Source organism: Ranitomeya variabilis, chromosome 2 (assembly GCF_051348905.1).
Source record: "Ranitomeya variabilis isolate aRanVar5 chromosome 2, aRanVar5.hap1, whole genome shotgun sequence".
NCBI classification, from domain to species: Eukaryota; Metazoa; Chordata; class Amphibia; order Anura; family Dendrobatidae; genus Ranitomeya; species Ranitomeya variabilis.
Window position 1 is genome coordinate 1,006,015,005 of NC_135233.1, and position 23,911 is coordinate 1,006,038,915.

Here is a 23,911-nt window from a genome sequence, read left to right on the forward strand (position 1 = left end):
ATCACCACAGTAGTAGCACAAGCCATTCCGGCGTCTATGAATTTTCCGCTCATTTCTAGTCAGGATTCTATCACATTGCATTAAATCAGGTGTCTGTTCAGACAACACCATGAGGGAATTTGCGGTTTTTCTATCACATTGCACCGAATTAGGTGTCTGTTCAGACAACACCATGAGGGAATTTGCGGTTTTGCGCTCCCGCAACCGCCGGTCAATTTGAATAGCCAGTGCCATAGTATCATTCAGACCTGTGGGAATGGGAAAACCCACCATAACATTCTTAATGGCTTCAGAAAGGCCATTTCTAAAATTAGCGGCCAGTGCACACTCGTTCCAATGTGTCAGCACGGACCATTTCCGAAATTTTTGGCAATACACTTCAGCCTCGTCCTGCCCCTGAGACATAGCCAGCAAGGCCTTTTCTGCCTGAATCTCAAGATTGGGTTCCTCATAAAGTAAACCGAGCGCCAGAAAAAACGCATCAAGATCAGCCAATGCCGGATCTCCTGGCGCCAGCGAAAAAGCCCAATCCTGAGGGTCGCCCCGTAAGAACGAAATAACAATTTTTACTTGCTGAGCAGAATCTCCAGATGAACAGGGTCTCAGGGACAAAAACAATTTACAATTATTCACGAAATTCCTAAACTTAAACCTGTCTCCGGAAAACAGTTCAGGAATCGGTATTTTAGGTTCTGACCTAGGATTTCTGATAACATAGTCTTGTATGCCCTGCACACGAGTAGCCAGCTGGTCCACACTTGTAATCAAGGTCTGGACATTCATGTCTGCAGCAAGCATAGCCACTCTGAGGTAAAGGGGAAAAAGAAAAAAAAAAAAAACTCAGAATCTTCTTTCTTATAATCCCTCTTCTGCAATGCATTAAACATTTAATACTGGCCTGGCAAACTGTTATGACCCCAATGGCGAGGGTCTCAGAGGAACGTGGAAGTCTGCAGAATACAAAAATCCAGCTCATAGGGCAGTGGTAACTGGGTTGACCATATATCTACTCCTAACGCCAACACTAGAAGTAGCCGGGGATCATTCCTACGTTGATTCTAGATGACACGCGCCAGCCGGAGAATCTAGCTACCCCTAGTAGAGGAAAACAAAGACCTTTCTTGCCTCCAGAGAAGGGGACCCCAAAGCTGGATAGAAGCCCCCCACAAATAATGACGGTGAGGTAAGAGGAAATGACAAACACAGAAATGAACCAGGTTTAGCACAGAGAGGCCCGCTTACTAATAGCAGAATAAAGAAAGGTAACTTATATGGTCAACAAAAACCCTATCAAAATCCACACTGGAAATTCAAGAACCCCCGAACCGTCTAACGGTCCGGGGGGAGAACACCAGCCCCCCTAGAGCTTCCAGCAAAGGTCAGGATATAGATTTGGAACAAGCTGGACAAAAATACAAAACCAAAACAAATAGCAAAAAGCAAAAGGCAGACTTAGCTGATATAACTGGAACCAGGATCAGTAGACAAGAGCACAGCAGACTAGCTCTGATAACTACGTTGCCAGGCATAGAACTGAAGGTCCAGGGAGCTTATATAGCAACACCCCTAACTAACGACCCAGGTGCGGATAAAAGGAATGACAGAAAAACCAGAGTCAAAAAACTAGTAACCACTAGAGGGAGCAAAAAGCAAATTCACAACAGGGGGCATGATTGTTCCCTCTCCATGACATTCAGCGCGGTACGGTCCGTGAACTTTTCTCGGCATAACGGAAGTACCTTGCAGAGCACAGGAGACGCGTCACACGCTGGGGGCGGAGTCTCTCTGGCGCGCCTCCGTGCTCTTGGCTTTTTAAACCACAGTAGCGGGGAGATCTGTAAAGCGGCAACTTTAGGTCTTCAAACTCCCCTGATGAGTCCGCATGGACGAAACGCGTCGGGAGACGCCACGTAGGAGAGAGGCTGGCTCACCCTATATAAATAACGTCTTTTTTTCATCATTTGGGTGAGATCTATCCGTTATATGGATATGTTGTATTGCACATACATCTGCACATATAGGGCCCGTTGGTAATAGGGTCCTGTGCAGGAACATATTGACCTCACTACCTTGACTCAAAGGGATGCTCGTGGCATATGTCCATGAGGTAGCATGGTCCTAAATCTTTTCAAGTATAGTGGTATTGTTTAAGGTCATGATTTGCTCATATAAGCCTCTTGTTCTTGCTGCTATTTCGTGTTGACAGTGTCACAGTTATGATATATGCCTGGCGGGTAATTTACTCATGTTCCCACAATAAGGTTCTTATTTATACCCTGAGCTAACATGCATTGTGGTTTTTTTACATACCTATAAGTGGGGAACCTTGGTGTTTACGGTGATACATGTGGTAACGGTACCAATTGGTCATTTCACATAGTCAGTATCACCTCCAGGATATATACTCAGAATATTTATACCATACCAAGAAATATTGTATGGCCAAATTTTGGAGCCTCATATACTAAAGGGTATTGGTTATCAATACATATCCCCAGCCAGGGATTAAGGGCCATTGTATATCGTGACCCTCAACCACTGTCAACTTTATTGTCTTTGTTGTTATTCCCCCGTTCTGTTTGGTAGGTTGCACATAGCACAAGGGTGGTTTGTTGTTTAGTCCTTTGTCTATTTTATAGTTCAATATATGTACCATTTTATACAAACCAATTAAAGGTTAAGTTTTATCCAATTGCTATTACTTTTATAATCTTTATTCTGAAATTTTCCAGCTCTGAGTTCTGCAGCCCCCAGTGGAAGAAATGTACGTTGGTGTGTGACGTCAGATACTGAAGAACAAAAGTGCAATGATCTGGTGACATCTTGTCATGTAGATGAGATTCTACTCACATGTGTGAAAAAATCCAGCACCGAGGACTGTGTGAGAGCGATCAGTGTGAGTACATCATCATGGAAGTCCACTTGGTAGAAGTGTCAATTGATATTCAGCTGATCACATAGTGTCTCGCCTGCAGGGGCAGGGTATAATCCTTGAGAAAATGAAGCATTACACAAAGCCCACTAAAATCAATCATGGTTTTTGTGATGCAGTACAGCACAGGTCCTCCCAGGTGTGAGACCATCTTTGTAGGTATTATCCTTTCGGGCCAATTAAATGAAATTGCGTATATGGACATGGAGAGTCTAACTGATTCTTTCCAACTCTCCTAAAATATCTGAAAAATAGACCTCATGTATTTGCTTCTAGAATTGGCAAATCTCCTCTCGAAACTTTGCAGCGTAAGGTTTAATTCAGTGGAGACCTGCCTCACAATAAAGATTTTAGCTTTTACATACATGACAAATAGTGATTTATCACTTACAGAAAAGATAACCACATGATTCTGCTCCTTTAATCCATTTTTGCACGGCAATACGTTTAATATTGAGCTATTTTGTTTTCTAGAAGAAAAAATGATTGTGTTTTTTTTTTAAATAAGTATAACTATGGTATTAGCTTTTAATATTGATTAAAATAAATTTGAAAATGAGTAGAAATAAATAATTTAACACTGAAAGAGTGAAGATCTGGTGTATTCACTGTCTAGTCAAAGAAGAATTCCATCAAACTTTTTTATCTTCCTAATATATTGCAAAGTGAGAAGGACGGCACTCTTGTGAAGTTATATAGGGAAGGGTCCCAACCCGTTATGCATAAACAGTTCAAGAATCCAGCACCCAATCTGGTGAATTTATTTACAATCTGTGGAAGGTGTACAACATGTTTCGGTCATTAAACCTTCATCAATTTTACACTAAATTGTTCAAATAGATTCAGAGAGATTCAAATATATAGCACATGCGTATCCGGATCTTTTTTATTTAAAGCAAAAGCTTGTTTTAAGGATATGGTAAGCCTATGGTAGCCTGCCGCCTAGCGACTCCTGATGCTGCAGTGACCATTGCTCATTTTGTCTTTCTACCCAGCTAATTCTTCTCTTTTCCATTAGGTCTATGATATCACTTGATTAAAAAAGACTAGCTGAATCCATCTAAGCTCTATGTAGAAACAGGAAGTCTGTTTTCCCTGTATGAGCCATGAGTCACAGCAAAAGTCCCTGGCAGGAGGAAAGGACGGAGCAGCTGGGTCAGGAGCTGAAGAGGATTTTTGCAGGGAAAAGAAACTCGCTGTTTCAATATAAAGCAGAGAAAATAGATACATTTATTGGATAGAAAGGTGAAATGAGCAATTGTGAGTACACTGTTCTATATAACTAGCTATTGAACCCGTTCTACGCCCGGGTGGCGAGCATTTATATTGGTATATGGTCCCCATCCTGTCATGTGCTGCTCCCATCCTGAGCCCCTGTTTTGTGATGTGGTGCTGTCATCCTGCTCCCATATTTTGTAATGTGCTGCTGCCAGCCTATGTCCCCATCCTGTTATGTGCTGCTGCCATCCTACGTCCCCATCCTGCCATGTGCTGCTGCCATCCTACGTCCCCATCCTGCCATGTGCTGCTGCCATCCTACATCTCCATCCAACCATGTGCTGCTCCCATCCTGCGCCCCCATTTTAATCAGTGGTGGCAACAGACACTGTGGTGGTACTGAGTCGAAAGTGGCTGCCTTGCTCCACAGACGTGTGTTATATATTCTTTAGAAAGTTACTTGGTAGCTTTGCTGACATATTGTATAGTGTAGATAGTCTTACACATGCTCCTGATATCTGTAATGAAATCATTAATGTGGGCGGAAATGCCACGACATCATGAGAGGGCGGGATTGTGACGCAGTAATTGGCACCTGCGCAGTCCGCGCTGCAGTGTCTCTTCAGATGTATGTAAGTAATGTCATGAGGGCGGGATCATATCCACCGTGTCCCCACGGCCCCTGATTCCAGCCCATAAATGTCCCCTGCTCCCTGAATTGGCGCCTGCGCAGTCTGCGCTTTCCAGCGCCATTTTCTTGAAGATACACTGCAGTATCCAAGAAAATGGCCCCGTGCCGTGCCCCGTGCCACAGTCCGCCACAGTGCGGACTGTGCAGGCGCCGATTCCGGGAGCAGGGGGACATTCATGCCCTGGAATCAGGGGGCCTAAGTAAGTAATTGCTGTGGCATGAACTGCCACAACGTCATGAGGGAGGTATCGTGTCCACCGTGTCCACACGCCCCCTGATTCCGGCTCTTAAATGTCCCCCTGCTCCCGGAATCGGCGCATGCGCAGTCCGCGCTTTCCGGCGCCATTTTCTTGAAGAAACACTGTAGTATGTATTAATGAAAATGGCGCCGGAAAGCGCGGACTGCGCAGGCACCGATTCCAGGAGTAGGGGGAAATTCATGCGCCAGAATCAGGGGCGTAAGTAATTGCTGTGGCATGACCTGCTGCAATGTCATGAAGGCGGGATCGTGTCCACCGTGTCCCCACGCCCCCTGATTCTGGGAGCAGGGGGACATTTATGGACCGGAATCAGGGGGCATGGGGACACTGTGGGGGTGGAAATTAAGTGATATGGGCGGGATTGTGACACAGATTTCGGCGCCAGCACAGTCTGCGCTTTCCGGCGCCATTTTTTCTTGAATACGAACACTGTGTCTATAATCTAACGCTAGGAGCATCGCGCTTGCGCAGTCTATAAAGGCTTCAGACAGAGTGACGCTCCTACCGTTATATTATAAATATGATAATTGCAATGTATTAAGAGGATAAAAACTTTGATGAAAGTACTTCTTTCATGATGACCAAGAAAGAAACAGTTTTTTTCTGGTGTAAGAAAGCGGTTTTCAAATAACCTATCTAAATATTACAAAAGAGCGGATTCCCTGATCAGGAATTTATTAGCCAAAGCACTTTATGGCTACAAAGGGTACCGCTCGCTCTAATGACTATGTAATATTTAATCTATCCTCTTGGGGCATCATTATCAGTGAAGACCTTTTTGCTTTTCAGAATGGAGAAGCAGATGCTATTTCTCTGGATAGTAAAGACGTTTACAAAGCTTCATTACATCCTTTTAATTTGAAGCCCATCATGACTGAAGCTTATTCTGAGAGAGGTGAGCGCTAAATTATTTTACTTATCTAGAATCAACCCTCAACAATCAGAAATATACATTATTTCTATGGTCCTATCCAAACCAAGATATTGGATTTATTAAACACAATAAAGTCAGTTCACCACCGCTAAGAAATTACAAAGAAGGTACACGCATGAAAAAGAAGACGCGACAAAAGTCAGCTGAATTTCTATGGTTTGAACGGTTATATTAAACCTTTCAACTTTATTTTGCATTTTTCTTTTTTTTATGCTCAGCTATCCTTCAGGACTCATGAATTTTATACTCCTTATTCAGGAGTAATGGAGTTTTAAATATAGAAAAAATAAAACTTGTCTGTAATTAAAATCTAGCCACTGATGAGTGGCACTACGTCATTGCTGAAACATAGTAGCTTCATCAGAGGCTCCTGTTCTGTTTTCATGTTTTTATTACAACAGGGAATAAAAGAGATGTTTGATAGAAAATCCAGCAATGAAGGCATTTCCCTTTTTTGGCCTCATTGTATTAAAGCTATAAAAGTATTATGATTAAGCATCCTAAAAGAAATGTAAATTAAAAATGCCAGAATACCGTATTTTTCAGATTATAAGATGCACTTTTTTTTCCCTCAAATTCGGGATGAAAATGGGGAGCATCTTAAAATGCAGATATACCTTTCCGGCTGCAGGCTGGGATGAGGGGGTGTTTGGATGCGTGGTGCGGCGCACTGCTGCGGGTGTCCGGTGCTGCGGGTGTCCGCTACTACAGGTGTCCAGTGCTGCGCTGGCTCTGCCGACATCTTGTGAACGCCCATACCCCAGCAGTCACATGGCTTCCTATGAGGAGGACTGGACTCCGGGAAATTGTCTGCAGGCCGGGGGCGGCGCATGTGCAGATGATAGTTATTTATTTGTGTTTTAAGGCAATGTTCATATTGTGTGCAGTCCACGTGTCAGTGTTTCTGTTGGGACTTCTGTCTGAAGCCCTGGAAAACAGGATTCGGACAGAACCTCTGATGGAGCCATTCGCTGTGAGGCAGACATAGTCAGGTGACAGCTCCCATCTGTCTCTGTAATACTTTGGAGGAATTTACTTTTTATGTCAGTATCATGACAACTTATTATCTAGACCCTAAAAGCCAAGGAATCTTCAATTCGCCATGAAACATCATCTCTATTATGTGAATAGTTTTTCTTGTCTGATAATTTGTTTTATTTGGATAGAACATACCCCTTGTATGAGGCATCGGCAGAGTGTGCTCGGAGGAAAAATAATGAAAATAGGGGCATTTGTACCAGAATGTGAGGAAAAGGGAAACTACGCTCCAAAGCAGTGTCATGGCAGCACCGGTTACTGTTGGTGTCTTAACGAAAATGGTGAAGAGATCGAGGGAACAAGAACTCCACCAGGAAATCCGGGCCTAACATGTGAAGATAAAGGTACTAATCCATTCTATCAGTGTTCTCACCTCAGTCTCTACATTGGGTTAGTTATGCCCTTACTTACTATAGGTCATTCTTTACAATTAGGAGTCAGTTAAAGGGAACCTGTCACCTGTTTTGGCAGATATTAGCTGCGGCCACCTCCTTTCAGGGCTTATCTATAGCATTCTATAATGCTGTACATAAGCCCATGATCTGACCTGCAAAAGAAGAAAATTAAGTTATATTATACTCACCCGGGGGCGGTCCTGTGCGTTCTGGTCAGATGGGTGTCGCAGGTCCGGGTCCGGCGCCTCCCATTTTGTTGTGACGCCGCCCTCCTGCTTCTTCCTTGCTGCCTGGCATCACGCTCCTGCACAGGTGAACTTCTCTGCCCTGTTGAGGGCAGAGCAAAGTACTGCAGTGCGCAGGTGCCGGGAAAGGTCAGAGAGGCCCAGCTCCTGCGCACTGCAGTACTTTGCTCTGCCCTCAACAGGGCAGAGAAGTTCACCTGTGCAGGAGCGTGATGCCAGGGACCGATGAAGAAGCAGGAGGGCGGAGTCGCAAGAAGTTGGGAGGCGCCGGACCCGGACCTGGACCTGCAACACCCATCGGACCGGACCGGATTTTTCTTCTCTTGCAGGTCAGATTGGGGGCTTATCTACAGCATTATAGAATGCTGTAGGTAAGCCCCGAAAGTCAGTGGCCGCAGCTAATATAGGCCAAAACAGGTGACAGGTTCCCTTTAAATTATCTACAGTAGTTACAGAAATATATTTCATAAGGTTAGGGATGAAACATTCCGTATAATAAATAGCAAGTGGGGGTGAGTAGTGTTCTCTATAATGTATGCTACCACAGGGCTATAGGGAGGGACACAGGGGACCATCTGAAAACATTTATTCTGAATACCTATAAGTGATTTACTAAGTAAATGGCTCTCCTAGCCAAGACATATAACCTACAAAAAAAGGAGTACTAAGCCAATATAAAATATTTAATCTTTATTAATTACATAGCTAAATAGAAATATAGAAATAAAATAATTGAAAAAGTACTATAATACATTACCAATATTCATCTCTAAAAGAGAGTATGATATGAATATAAGCCTTACTAAGTCCAGTTTCCATATAGGTGTAGCCAAAATATGTAGTGTCACCTAACGAACAGTATAGGCCTATGCACATACACCGGTAACCAAAATATGTCCTTTGGCCAGAACAAAATACAGCTCTGAGGATACAATATTTTGGATAACAAAGTTAGTACCAAGTGTATATGACTACATGACAGTGGACTTTTTCTCTTTTTTAAATGATTTTATGTGCATATGACCATTTTACTACAGTATGTAATTAGTAAAGATTAAATATTTTATATTGGCTTAGTACTCCTCCTTTTTTGTAAGTTAAACATTTATTCTGAGTTGGTCAGTGTAGTTATCCCAGGTGAAGGAGAGAGGGTGAGGTTTGCCAACACTGAAGGGAGTAGGAGTGAAGATTGTATCCACCACGAGGGTAATGATTAGCTGCCCTCATAGGGAATATAAGGGGTACCACACCAGACGTGGCAGGATGACTGGTATATGTGTGAGGCGTACAGTCCAGCCTTCTAGTCATCCTGTGTCCAGAACTAAAAAGCTTACTGTATTTTCCTTTTCCTTTGGGGTCTTATCTCTTCTCTGTACCACAATGATTCTATGTAACTGCTTTAACCCCTTAGTGACAGCCAATACGTCTTTTAACTGACCTGAGATATAAGAGAATAGCATCCCCATACAGGTCACAATCCAGCAGCTGTCGGCTGTACACTGTAGCTGACAACTTGCTGTATCAGCCACGATCAGTGTTTGCTCCTCCCAAATCTGGTTAACCCCTTAGATGCTGCTGACGTCACCGCTGTGCTCTACTTTACTGCCGGCGCTGACACATTCAGTGCAGGAAGCTCTGAGCAGCAGCGCGTAACCCTGTGGACGCCGGGGGACGTGACAGACATCAGAAGGTGAGTATGTACTGTTTTTTTTAACTTTTACAATGGTAACCAGGGTAAATATCGGGTTACTAAGCGCGGCCCTGCACTTAGTAACCCGATATTTACCCTGGTTACCCAGGTGCTGCAGGGGGACTTCGGCATTGTTGAAGACAGTTTCAACGATGCCGAAGTCGTTCCCCTGATCGTTGGTCGCTGGAGAGAGCTGTCTGTGTGACAGATCCCCAGCGACCTAAACAGCGACGCTGCAGCGATCGGCTCGTTGTCTATATCGCTGCAGCGTCGCTGAGTGTGACGGTACCTTTAGAGTCTGACGGCTGTAGTAATCTGTTCAGAAGTTAGAGGCATTTAGGTGGCAAAAATACACATTTTCATTTCTGTCATGTCACTTTGCATTAATTCCTGTAAAGCACCTGAAGGGTTAATAAACTACCTGACACCAGTTTTCAATATGTCTAGGGGTGCTATTTTTAAAATGGTATCATGTTTGGGGGTTTCCCAATATATGGGACCCCTAAAGTCACTTCAAACATGGATAGGTCCATAAAAAAATAAATTTTGTAAATTTCCTTGAAAAAATGAAAAATTGCTGCTATATTTTTAAACCTCCTAAAATGCTAAGAAAGTAAAATAACATTTTACAAATGGTGCTGATGTAAAGCAGACATGAGGGAAATGTTATTTATTAATGGTTTGATGTGGTATGACTATCGGGATTAGAGGGATAATCATTCAAATTTAGAAAATTGCTAATTTGTTTACATTTTTCTCAAATTTTTGATATTTTTTATAAATAAACACAAAACATATTAACCTAAATTTACCATTAACATAAAGTATAATGTGTCACGAAAAAACAATCTCAAAATCACTGGGATTTGTTGAAGAGTTGCAGAGTTATTACCACATAAAGTGACACTGGTCAGATTTCAAAAATTTGGCTCTGTCACTAAGGGGTTAAAGGAAATTCTCATTCGGACTCCTCTGCTGTGCCTTCGTATGCCTCTGATTTCACAACAAATTTTCATGTATGGTTCCATATTAAGCATTGGTTTTTAGAAAGAAAACACATTGGCACACAAGGAGTACAATGGAGCCGCCACACATACTGACTGTACTCCTTTGGACTAAATTATATTAAAAGTAGCTATCAATACAGAAACTGCAACTATAATCGCTATTTAAAAAAACAAACAAACATGCAATGCTTCAGGACCTTTGTTCCCAAAGTCAAGATTATATGATACCACATACATAGCAATAAACGGCTTCATAAACTCTTGGTTATATCCATTTTTAGCAAACAAACCTCCCTGCTTGAAGGAACGTCAGAAACTGCTCAGTGCTAAACCTTCACCAGCAGTTTTTGTGCCGGAATGTGATGAAAAGGGCAACTATCGACCTCAGCAGTCCCATGTCTACTCCTGGTGCGTGGATGAGTATGGGGAAGAGGTTTTTGGTTCCAGAACTTTCCCTGGAAAACCACCAAAACCATGTGAAGCTTCTGGTAAGGATCTACTTTACCCTTCCATCCTCTCCCTTTGCATCGATGTTATTACAGGCAGTGATTACAGATATAACACTACACGGAGTCACTATAATGATTTATCACTGATACATTGTGACTCTATAATTGTGTAATGTCATTGTTGGGCTCCTTGTCATTGTATGCTGAAGTGATAGAGAAGAAGGTGGATCTAAGCTCGGACTACATCAGCTCTGATGGACTGAGAAATATTTGATGAAAGTATGGTATGAAGGTCATCCTACAACATAGTCAGGAATATACAGAAAATAACACCAATTCTTCTATATTTGTCTTATCAGGTGAAACGCTCTGCATAAAAGAACGTAATAAAGTGCTCAGCGCAACAGAACCTTTACTGGGAGCCTTTGTACCGGACTGTGATGAAAAAGGCTACTTTAGTCCATTGCAGTTCCACGGCAGCACCGGATACAGTTGGTGTGTTACCAAGAATGGTGAAGAGATAAAGGGTACAAGGACTGGACCGGGGCAGACACCCCCTACATGTGAGGTACCAGGTGAGGAGCTACAGAGTATGTCAGGCATTACATTTGTGGGACACCGGCTGACCAAGGCCACTTTTCTAAGCCCCAACACAACTACTGAATAAAATGGCGGTCCGGCACCAAAAAAATAAGACTAATGGCGTAATATACCATATTTTGCAACTTCTTAAAACTATAAATCATAAAGATTTGATAAATTCTCTTCTTAAAGTTCAATTCAATATGAAAGATCACATAAAATCTTTGCCCTGATTTTTATGCCCTCTTTTTGGACCTTTGCCTTCCATGCTCATCCATTTTTTAAATCAGAAAAACTTTTTATTAAAATGTTTTGTTACACAAACAGAAAAACAAAAAAAACCCAATCCCGCCCCACGCTCAGCCATTTGGTGCTACAGTGAAGCATCATACTTGGCAGTGGAAAGTGCTATAAGCCGTCCCCGCTTAACTGTAAAGTGCTGCGGAATATATTGGCGCTGCAAAAATAAAATTTGTAATATTATTAAGCTCTATTATTTTATACTGTGGTTATCTACTTGAATATTGTGTATGCCACCCTTGTCTATGCCATCCACCTGCCTAAGTGGATCAAGAAAGATACGTACTAGTCATATTCTCTATATTTGCTTGTTAGTTCTTTTAGTTTTTGTTTTTATTAATGTAAGATGAACATAGCACTTAGTTATTGCCTATCTGTTCCAATTGAAACAATAATTACAGAGAAGCCTCATTCATTCGACTGTGTTGCACGTCCGTGTTCTTCCAGTGTTTTTCATGAATACAGCAGCTACCCATAACAGTCTATGGGGCTTTTCACATGTTCGTTTTTTACAGCAACAGCAGATATGAAAAGACCCAATACAAGTCTATTAACATTGTAAAGTATACTAGAAGCTTGATCATCTATTTATTTATCCATACGTGAAAAATACTGATGACTCATGGATCCAAAACACTGATGGCACACAAAACCAAACACTGATGAAACACTGACCAAAAACTGAGGACACACAAGACTAAACACTGAAGACACTCTGTGAACACCGATGATACACTGACCAAACACTGCTGACACACAAGGCCAAGCACTGATGAAACACTAACTGATGACAAACTGGAAAAACATTGATGGCACAAAAAAACAAACACTGATGATAGACTGACCACACACTAACAAATGGAGGCTCCTAATACTGTATGGAGGACTATATGGGACCCATAATAATGTATGGAGAACTATATGGTACCAATAATACTATATGGAGGACTATATGAACTCATAATAATGTTATATGGACTATATGGGACCCATAATACTGTATGGAGGACTATATGGGGCCCATAATGCTATACAGAGGACTATATGGGGCTCCTAATACTGTATGAAGGACTATATGGGGCCCATAATACTGTATGGAAGATTATATGGAGCTCATAATATTTTATGGAGGACTATGTGGGGCCCATTTTACTGCTTGTGTAACTATATGGGGTCATTATACTGGTGGGAGATCTATGTGAAGGGGTATTATGCTGTTTGCAGGTATATGTGAAGGGGCTGTTATACTTTTAGCCAGTGTCTGTGGGGGGGGGGGATTATACTGGCTGCAGGTGTATGTGGGCGGCCATTATATTGTTTGCAGGAATATGTGAAGGCCATTATACTGTTTGCCCGTCTATGTGGGGCTCCTATTATACTGTTTGCAAGGCTATGTGGGGTCCAGTGTGCTTTTTGGAGGGCTGAGAGGGGGCCATTAAACAGTGTGGATAGTTATGTTGGGGCCATCATACTGAGTGGAGGGTTGTGGGGCCATTATACTATATGGAGGCACATTATGCTGTGTGGCGATCACAGTTGGGGCATCATACTGTGTTCAGGTCAGCATACTTTACCGGGCGAGTTTGTTACAGTAGGGTCATCATGCCATGTGGAAGAATTGAGGCCGGGTACTGTGGAAGAATTCACTGTGGGTGTATCATAATGTGTTTCAGGGAGACACTATTGTTAGCATCATGGGGGTGCCCAATTAGAACTGCTATAGTGATTTGTATGTACAGTATGTTCCTGTTCACGTGATTCAATTACTGGACGCACTCGCAGAATGATGCTATTAATTACTCATGCTTCATCGGCATGAGAAAAAAGCACTGTTCAGAACCGCTCCATAGTATAACAGAAATAAAATAGCCCAAACACCTTGATTAAGGACACACCAAAGATTAGCACCACACCAGGGAATAAGATTAAAAATCAACTTTTATTGTACATATTGGTAGCAACAAATAATTCATAAAAACATGTATGATATAAAATATCTAATATATCAGTGCGCACCACAGGACATATAACACTAAGTAAATTAAAGCTAAACTCAGTTTTCCATTGATAGGTCCCACTCCTATTATAAAGAATATAACAATGTGTGTATCACAAATATATAAAAACCACTTATAATACGATAGTATAACAGAGTATATTCTCTAATGCAAGAGAATCAGATCGATTATGCTTATGAGTGAGAGTTTGACACGAGTGTCATCTTACTGTTATCAAATTCTCTCGCATGATAGAATCACAGCACAGGTGTGGAGAAGATGGAGAACCTAATTTCTCCATCTTCTCCATTGTCTCTGTGAGCATACATCGGACTGCAATGATATTTTAAACGCAACCAGCTTGTTGTGATTGTCTTCTCTTGCTGATTGGCAGGAGAAAAATTGGGGCGAGTGCTGTCCGATAAAACATCAGATAGCACTTGGCCGTGTTATACGTTAGTATGAGCAAGAGGATGTCTTTGTGGTAATTTTCCTGATGAAGGGGTAGACCTGGAAACGCGTTGAATAAACCACCAGAATTCTTCAATATATCTGAATTTGTATCATTGTGGCAGCACGGATTTAATCCACAAACTATCCTGTACAACGTCTCTGAGAAGGTCTCGTGGGCGGCCTGTAGATCTGCACCAGCCGATATACACATGCTTTTGCTTTATGCCATCAGGTGAGCAGCTCATTGTTAAAAACCACAACTAAAAGTACCTTCACACTGAACAACTTTCCAACGAGAACGACAACGATCCGTGACGTTGCAGCGTCCTGGATAGCGATATCGTTGTGTTTGACACGCAGCAGCGATCTGGATCCCGCTGTGATATCGTTGTTCGGAGCTAGAAGGCCAGCATCTTATTTCGTCGTTAGGTCGGTGTGTATCGTCGTGTTTGACAGCAAAAGCAACGATGCCAGCAATGTTTTACAATGGTAACTAGGGTAACGCAGGGCAGCGCTTAGTAACCCGATATTTACCCTGGTTACCATTGTAAAAGTAAAAAAAAAAACAGTACATACTCACCTTCTGATGTCTGTCACGTCCCCCGGCGTCCGCGCTGCTGCTCAGAGCTTCCTGCACTGAATGTGTCAGTACCGGCCATAAAGCCGAGCACAGCGGTGACGTCACCGCTGTGCTCTGCCGGCCCTGACACATTCAGTGCAGGAAGCTCTGAGCAGCAGCGCGGACGCCGGGGGACGTGACAGACATCAGAAGGTGAGTATGTAGTGTTTTTTTTTACTTTTACATTGGTAACCAGGGTAAATATCGGGTTACTAAGCGCGGCCCTGCACTTAGTAACCCGATGTTTACCCTGGTTACCCGGGTGCTGCAGAGGGACTTCGGCATCGTTGAAGACAGTTTCAACGATGCCGAAGTCATTCCCCTGATCGTTGGTCGCTGGAGAGAGCTGTCTGTGTGACAGATCCCCAGCGACCTAAACAGCGACGCTGCAGGGATCGGCTCGTTGTCTATATCGCTGCAGCGTCGCTGAGTGTGACGGTACCTTTAGACCCTTTTTGTGCTTTTTTATCTCCTTCATTTACTAGTACAAGAGGCAGTAATGGCATAAATATCAGTATTTGAAAAAGGCTGGATGCTTTTCTCTCAACAAATAGCATTGTTGGGATATAGATAATCTAGAGATAGAGGTGAACCTGATGGGCCTGTGTCTTTTTTCAATATATGTAACTATATGTTGTTGTTTCAAAGCCTAAAAGGTGTTTCCTTTCTATGCTATTGAAGATGTAGTCATGTAATCAAGTTTTTTTTTTTCATGAAAAATAATTACTAAATGTTTATAACATTCTTATACATTATTGCCTCATTATGTATTTCAGCTCCTGTGACGCTGCACTATGCCGTCGCTGTGGTTAAAAAATCGAGTAGCTTCCATCTTGATCAATTGAAAGGCAAGAGATCTTGTCATTCTGCGGTGGGAGAGGCGGCAGGTTGGGTCGCTCCTTTGAATGTACTCCTTAAGAAGAAATTACTGTTGTGGGAAGAACCAGAACAAAAATCTATTGAAAAAGGTACAAGCGGGTACGGGTACAAGGGAGTATGAGGGAAGCACCAACATCAAAGTTTAATACTATTTTATAAGCTAAAACAATCAAATGCAGTATTTAGTTTGGTACGACTATGGCCGAGCTGATGGCTCAAAGTCCAATGCAGCTAGCAGAAGCAACGTTGACTCTGCAGCATCGCAAAAGTGCTCCGGACAGCATCAGGAGCTAGAGATTCGGCTAACTTCATATCAGCGCTTACAAGATGAACGCCAATCAGCTTGCAAGTGCTATATCCTTCCCTATATCCTTTCCTCTGAGGTGACCGGTAACCTAGGCAATGTGCATTAAACTATAGAATTAAAAATACCTTCATTCTTGAGAACAAAAATATTTTAAAATAAGAAGTAAATCGCAAAGTAGCTTGTTTTTACAAGGAATTTGAAAATTCATCCATTAGAAAATAAGAAAATCCCTTTAAGGATATTTTTCACAGATCCAAAATTTGCAATCCATAGAAATGTATTGGCCCAGACTGCACACATGTGCATGGAGAATATACACTTCTCCACAGGGCACCAGACAGTCCCTTAGGCCCTCTGCACGTCTAATGTATGGATTCGTGTACATCATATTGTGAATGGCAAATTTGATTAGTAAAAATCACTGAAACTTCATTTGGAAATATGATATCTTTACTGAAACAATAAATATAGAAATACACTTCAAATTCCTACAGCTGCAGATTTAAAATTCTCTACTGCTGATTTCCAGTCTATTGAGTAATTTAGAGATGAGTGGATCAGGCGAAATTCTAATAAATATTTCCCGGGAAACTCAATTCGCAGTTAAGATTTTCTCCACTAATTTATGGTAATCTCCTTTATTATAATCTGGGCTCTAGAGAGACCCCAGTGCATAGCAAACATAAGATGTAAAAAATATTTATACTCACCTTACCTTTCCCCTGTCCGGCTCCTCCGCTTCTCTCCATCACCAGTTCGGTCCTTCTTATCATTGCTGAGAGCGCTGGATCCCCGGGCTATCTCCCAATAGGATTTTGCATGCTCTCATATAAGGTCACGACATGCACCATGACCTTGCATGTGCAGGTGCTGAACTCTTCTGAGTCTCTCACTGAGCTGGGACTTCCAGCTCTGATTCAGCCCAGGACAAATCTGCGCAATCAGCTTGAGCAGAGCCCTAGCGTGAGGAGACCCTGGGATTTCAGCACTAGTGGCAGTGATAAGAAGATGTAACGAGGAGTGGACGGATGATGTTAAGTAAAGAGGGGCAAGAGAGGTGAGAAATAAATAGAGCATAAGTATGTTTTTAACATTTTTATGACCTTTTACGGTGCAGAAAAATTGAGGCCAGAGATCACTATATTATTGGATTCGCGCAGAAACGATTACAAAAATTTGTATAGAATTCCACTCCACTCGAACATATTTATTCATCTCTACTAATAATTTATTCCTAATGAAATTTTCTTTTAGGTCCTTTTCAGGTTGTCTATTAATACCAAATAACAGATATTGTTTAAAGTTTTTTACCGGTATTCGAGTAAAAAATAGATAGTGCTCACCGATCTGTATTTGTGGCGTAATCTCTATAAGTTTACTACATTCTGTTTCCACCATAGTTGCCTCAGAGATCTTCTCAGCGAGCTGTGCCCCAGGAGCCCAAGAAGCGAACCTGTGTGAGCAGTGTGCAGGCCAGGAAGATAAGTGCACACGTGGTCCTGGAGAGCCGTACTATGGGGATGAAGGCGCCTTTAGGTGAGGTACAATGCAACTTTTAAGGTTGTGTTTCTACGAGGAGTTTTTAGTGGGTTTTTGATGCTACTTATTTTCGCTGCATCACAATTCAATGTTTTTCTAACTTTTAAAATTTACCATTTGACTCTTATTATCCCCCGAGACTTTTTTCTCGCACTTTGTTTGACAAAGCATAATTCCATTCTAAATAGACAACAGAACCAAGTAAGGCATTTTTCCCGAAGAAAAATAAGTCACACTTTTAGACTCAAAATCTGTTGTCAAGATTAATAGAGAATTAAAAAAGTCAAGCCAATCTATTGAATGAAAATCTGTTCTGTAGCGAAAACTGCAGCAATTCAGCAACCATTGGTGGGTGAAGACGTCACGTGACACCAATGTCAAGTGACTACTGGGAATTGCAGCACCAACATCATTGCAGTGGCACTGCTCTGTGAGGTCAGCATCAAGCATTTTTACATTATGAGGGGCACTGGAACAATTAAGGAGCAATTGCCTAGCAGTATTCAGCCCCTTCAATGAACCCATGTACATTAGATTAAAGTAGTCCAAATGTCCTGATTTTGATGGCATCGATCCATGGTGTAATGCAGTGTTTCCCAACTCCGGTCCTCAAGATCTGCCATCTGAGATCCGCCATCTGGTCATGTTTTCAGAATTTCCCTAGTATTGCACAGGTGATTATTGCATCAACTGCACAGGTAATAATTCCAGTACCTGTGCAATACTAAGGAAATCCTGAAAACATGACCTGGTGGTGGGCCTTGAGGAAGGAAGTTGGGAAGCACTGATCTAATGTGTATGAAACCATCCCAACTCCACCCTAAAAGATGATTTTAGAGAAGATATGGATTGGGCATTTTGAATTAAAAATCCAATCTTTTTGATCTGTTGGCACCAAAGCACACGAGTATTCTACCAGGCGTTCATGTACATGTGGGAGTCAGGAGGGATAGCGTTCATCCAACAGTTATTTAAAGTGTAACAACCGGGTACCAAGTACCCAAACACACCACTCTCACAAAAAGTGTTTAGAAAAATTAACAAATTTTATTATTAAAAACACAGAAAATATCAAAATGTCGTATTCATTAAGAGGAAAGGATGAGTACCCAAGTACATAGCACAAAAAAAGTGATACAGGAAATAGTATACAGGCTTCTGGGATCATATAGTCTGTGTCATAGCATCCCAAATATATAAGCCCTAGTCTAAATAGACCTAAAGTGCATAGGTGCACTTTAGGTCTATTTAGACTAGGGCTTATATATTTGGGATGCCCATATGCTATGACACAGACTATATGATCCCAGAAGCCTGTATACTATTTCCTGTATCACTTTTTTGTGCTATGTACTTGGGTACTCATCCTTTCCTCTTAATGAATACGACATTTTGATATTTTCTGTGTTTTTATTAATAAAATTTGTTAATTTTTCTAAACACTTTTTGTGAGAGTGGTGTGTTTGGGTACTTGGTACCCGGTTGTTAGATTATGATAGGTTAACACACCCCTATATTTAATGCTTTGATGGATAAACCTTCCATGCTGGAGGTTCCTATATATTTAGCATTATTATGTTTTTGGACAGCTTTGTATTAGTTATTTAAAGTGTATGGACACCTTTTGGCTATGTTACCACATAGGAAAAATACTGCTTCTTTTGTGATGTGTCTTTTTGTTCAGATTTTCATTGCATTTAACTGTCGAAGGGAGGATGTAATTTCTTAAAAAGTCATGCCCATTGAGTGTTTAAAGACACTGTTGATGTGAGCAATTCTGGTGTTTTGTTTTCTCTATAGGTTTCTATGGGGAGCCTGAGAAACACGCGCAAAAATTATGCTATGTTTTGAAGTGCAGAATAAAACATTTCTATAATAATAATTTTATATAATAATCATTTTTATAGCGCCAACACATCTCACAGGACTTTGCAATTCAAAGGGTACTTGTACAAACAAGATAAGACTATACAGAGTTCTGCCGGAGTCACGCTACAGTAGAATACGGACGAGTGCTATGTGAGAAAACATTGCATAGCACTGGGACCACTGTTAATCTGTGGGGCAGCTCACATCACAGTTTATTTTCTTGGGCGTATTTAGCATGCGTGTAAAATGACAGCATGCTGCGGTTGTCAACGAGACTCGGCCGAGGCTAACCAATGCAATCCTATGGATGGAAGAAAAATATCGCACAGCACTCGGACCATACGAGTGCTGTCCGATTTTTACGCACCGGTGTCCTTTGAAAAGCCAGCAAGTCATGTGCTGCATACAATAAAATCATACTAACAGATAAGAATAGAATAGATAGAATAGATATATACACATACAAAACACATATATATATACAGTATATATATATATATTGTGATGCAGTGACCCCTGTTACAGGTAGGGGGTGCTGCATGGTCTCCCAAGAATACGAGTGGAGGCCTATTGAGGCCATAGGAATGCATGGCCATCACAGGCATAACTGTGGTGATGAGTCAAAGTCCGGAATTATTGTGAATGGCCGGTATGTGTGTCGCAGAGGAAGATACTCTGTGCTGTCAGCCTGAAATAAGGTTGTTCTGGGACGTGTAGTCCCACAAGTAATTATGTTGTTTGTATAATTGTGAAGGGATGCTGGCAGGGCTAGTTCTGAGAGCTGGGTGGGTCGGACTAGCTACACACACACTCCCATCTAGGGGAGTGGTTGCAAGTATGTAATGTGACCAGGGTGTGGGTCACATGTCTCTAAGTGTGGACCTGAATGGTTCTGTGCTGGAAGGTCCTGGAAGTCTATGTGTTGGGAGTGCTAACTTCCTGAATAGCACGTGGTGGGGCTTTGGGACCTGGTGGCCTGTGTGTTGGATGGTCCCAAGTAGGGACGGATGTCCTGAACAGCACACTGAAGAGGCCTTGGTGTTGGGAGGTCCAGAGTGAGGACCGGAATCCCTGAAGAGCGCCTGGTGAGGCCAAGGACCTGCAGAGTTGGTGACGGCTGCTGTGTGGGGAAGCTACTGTCCTTCGGTGGGTCTGTACTGACTGATGTTTGCCTGCCAGGCAAGTTGGTGAACCCCGTAAGGCAGTTTCCCCAGGAGAGAGGACTGACAAGGAGTCAGCAGGTGGAACAAGAGCTCCCGTAAGGTAACTATACAGACTGTTGCTGCTTGTTATGTACTATAAACTGTGTGGTAACCCACGGCAACTGGTCAGAAGAGGACCAGCATGTTTAGTTGCCGCAAACTAATGATGTGAAGCCTGATACAAAGACTGTTCACCTTTTGTTGGTTTGGTGGTTCATGCTGTCTAAAATAAACCGCATGGACTGTTTAAATGAAAAACCATGCCTGCCTGAGTGTATCCCGTTGCCAAGCGAGTGTCCCCCAACACATGCGGTGAGAGCTATTTCACTATATATATGTATATACACTGCTCAAAAAAGTAAAGGGAACACTAAAATCCCACATCCTTGATATCACTGAATGAAATATTCCAGTTGTAAATCTTTATTCATTACATAGTGGAATGTGTTGAGAACAATAAAACCTGAACATTATCAACGTAAATCACAACTAATATCCCATGGAGGTCTGGAGTTGGAATGATGCTCAAAATGAAAGTGGAAAATGAAGTTACAGGCTAATCCAACTTCAGTGGAAATGCCTCAAGACAAGAATATGATGCTCAGTGGTGTGTGTGGCCTCCACGTGCCTGTATGACCTCCCTACAATGCCTGGATGGCAGATGATCTCTTAAGGGATCTCCTCCCAGACCTGGACTAAAGCATCCGCCAACTCCTGGACAGTCTGTGGTGCAATGTGATGTTGGTGGATGGTGCGAGACATGATGTCCCAGATGTGTTCAATTGGATTCAGGTCTGGGGAATGGGCGGGCCAGTCTATAGCTTCAATCCTTCATCTTGCAGGAACTGCTGACACACTCCAGCCACATGAGGTCTGGCATTGTCCTGCATTATGAGGCACCTATGGCCAATCGCACCAGCATATGGTCTCACAAGGGGTCTGAGGATCTCATCTCTGTACCTAATGGCAGTCAGGCTACCTCTGGCGAGCACATGGAGGGCTGCACGGCCCTCCAAACAAATACCACCCCACACCATTACTGACCCACTGCCAAACCGGTCATGCTGAAGGATGTTGCAGGCAGCAGATCACTCTCCACAGCGTCTCCAGACTGTCACGTCTGTCACATGTGCTCAGTGTGAACCTGCTTTCATCTGTGAAGATCACAGGGTGCCAGTGGCGAATTTGCCAATCCTGGTGTTCTGTGGCAAATGCCAAGCATCCTGCACGGTGTTGGGCTGTGAGCACAACCCCCATCTGTCGACGTCGGGCACTCAGACCATTCTCAAGGAGTCGGTTTCTAACCATTTGTGCAGACACATGCGCATTTGTGGCCTGCTGGAGGTCATTTTGCAGGGCTCTGGCAGTGCTCCTCCTGTTCCTCCTTGCACAAAGGCTGATGTATTGGTCCTGTTGCTGGGCTGTTGCCCACCTATGGCCCCCTCCACATCTCCTGGTGTACTGGCCTGTCTCCTGGTAGCGTCTCAAGCCTCTGGACACTATGTTGACAGACACAGCAAACCTTCTTGCCACAGCTCGCATTGATGTGCCATCCTGGATGAGCTGCACTACCTGAGCCACTTTTGTGGGTTGTAGAGTCCGTCTCATGCTACCACGAGTGTGAAAACACAAACAACATTTAAAAGTGACCAAAACATCACCAGAAGGCATTGGTACTGAGATGTGGTCTGTGGTCCCCACCTGCAGAACCACTCCTTTATTGAGTGTGTCTTGATAACTGCCAATAATTTCCATCTGTTGTCTATTCCATTTGCATAACAGCATGTGAAACTGATTGTCAAACAGTGTTGCTTCCTATGTGAACAGATTGATTTAACAGAAGTTTGATTTACTTGGAGTTATATTCTGCTGTTTATGTTCCCTTTATTTTTTTGAGCAGCTTATCTCTCTCTCTGTATATATATACATATACATACACTCTACACTGAATATATGTCTATTTGTATTGTTATGTTTATATATCATAATATTCTAGTTATAATATATGAATATATTTATGTATATATACATACACAGTGACTTGAGAAACTATTCATACCCTGTGAACGTTTACACATTTTTATGTATAAATTTTGTGGTAGATCAGCGGCTCAAAGAGGTAGTCTCAGGAATGCTTTCCATTCAAGTTTTCAAATGGTGTATTAAAATGTACTGCATAAACTAGTGCAAGGTTTGAAAATAGAGATGGGAGGACAACTGAATGTTCGGGTCAGGCGGGTTTGATTTACTTGGCGTTATGTTCTGTTGTTTAAGTGTTCCCTTTATTTTTCTGAGCAGTGTATATATAGATATATATATATCTAATATATAAAGCTGAATGTGTGTATGTGTGTATGTATGTCCGGGATTGGCATCTGAACCGTCGCAGCTACAGCCACAAAATTTTGCACAGTCACACGTCTGGACCCCGAGAGCGTCATAGGCTATGTTGTGAGGTGAAATTTTAACCCCGCGCTTTCCAATTCACCAAACAATTTTGCCCCTATCTACATAATGGGGAAAAAGTGAAAGGAAAAGTGTTGGAGGCGTCGCAGCTACAGGCACAAACTTTTGCACAGTCACACGTCTGGACCTCGAGAGCGTCAAAGCTATGTTGTGAGGTGAAATTTTAACCCCGCGCTTTCCAATTCACCAAACAATTTTGCCCCTATCTACATAATGGGGAAAAAATGAAAGGAAAAGTGTTGGAGGCAAATTAACAGCTGCCAGATGTGAACAATGGGGACTTAAAGAATGAGAGCGATGGCGCCAAAGAGTATATACTGTACAGTTGCTAAGGTGGGGCCCCGACATGGGATAATCACCACACCACCACGGGGATATCAACACACACACAAAATGCGCCACACACCACCACATGCTCAAACACATATACCACCCTCAGCGCACATTTCACCACACATACACCAACCTCGCCATATAAAAGTTGAAACACAAAAGTCACCGACAAAACTCGCCACGCGCAAAACTCTCCACATGCAAAACTCGCCACACGTGGAAAAAAACGCACCTCATGGAAAACTCGCCACATGCAAAACTTGCACACGTGGAAAAATTGCCACATGCACAAAAGTTGCAACACATGCAAAAGTTGCCTCACACAAAACTTGCACATACTCAAAAGGCACCACACATAAAACTCGCCACGCGCAAAACTCGCCATGCGCAAAGCTTGCTGCACACAACTTGCTACACTAACCTGTCACATGCAACTCGACGCACAAAAAATTGCTACACGCATGTCGCCACACAAAACTCATCTCACAAAAGTCGCTACATGCATG

The 23,911-nt window shown here is 42.4% G+C and overlaps 1 protein-coding gene across 1 annotated transcript in view; it reads left to right on the plus strand.

Moving 5' to 3' along the window:
- The window catches only part of LOC143808514 (saxiphilin-like), a 139,367-nt gene that overhangs the window by 50,919 nt on the left and 64,537 nt on the right, over nucleotides 1-23,911 (plus strand). The window contains exons 2-8 of the mRNA XM_077291264.1: nucleotides 2,733-2,896; nucleotides 5,891-5,996; nucleotides 7,202-7,417; nucleotides 10,692-10,898; nucleotides 11,219-11,434; nucleotides 15,587-15,778; nucleotides 17,397-17,532. Coding sequence (XP_077147379.1) covers nucleotides 2,733-2,896; nucleotides 5,891-5,996; nucleotides 7,202-7,417; nucleotides 10,692-10,898; nucleotides 11,219-11,434; nucleotides 15,587-15,778; nucleotides 17,397-17,532 — 1,237 coding nt within the window. The remainder of the gene's footprint in view (nucleotides 1-2,732; nucleotides 2,897-5,890; nucleotides 5,997-7,201; nucleotides 7,418-10,691; nucleotides 10,899-11,218; nucleotides 11,435-15,586; nucleotides 15,779-17,396; nucleotides 17,533-23,911) is intronic.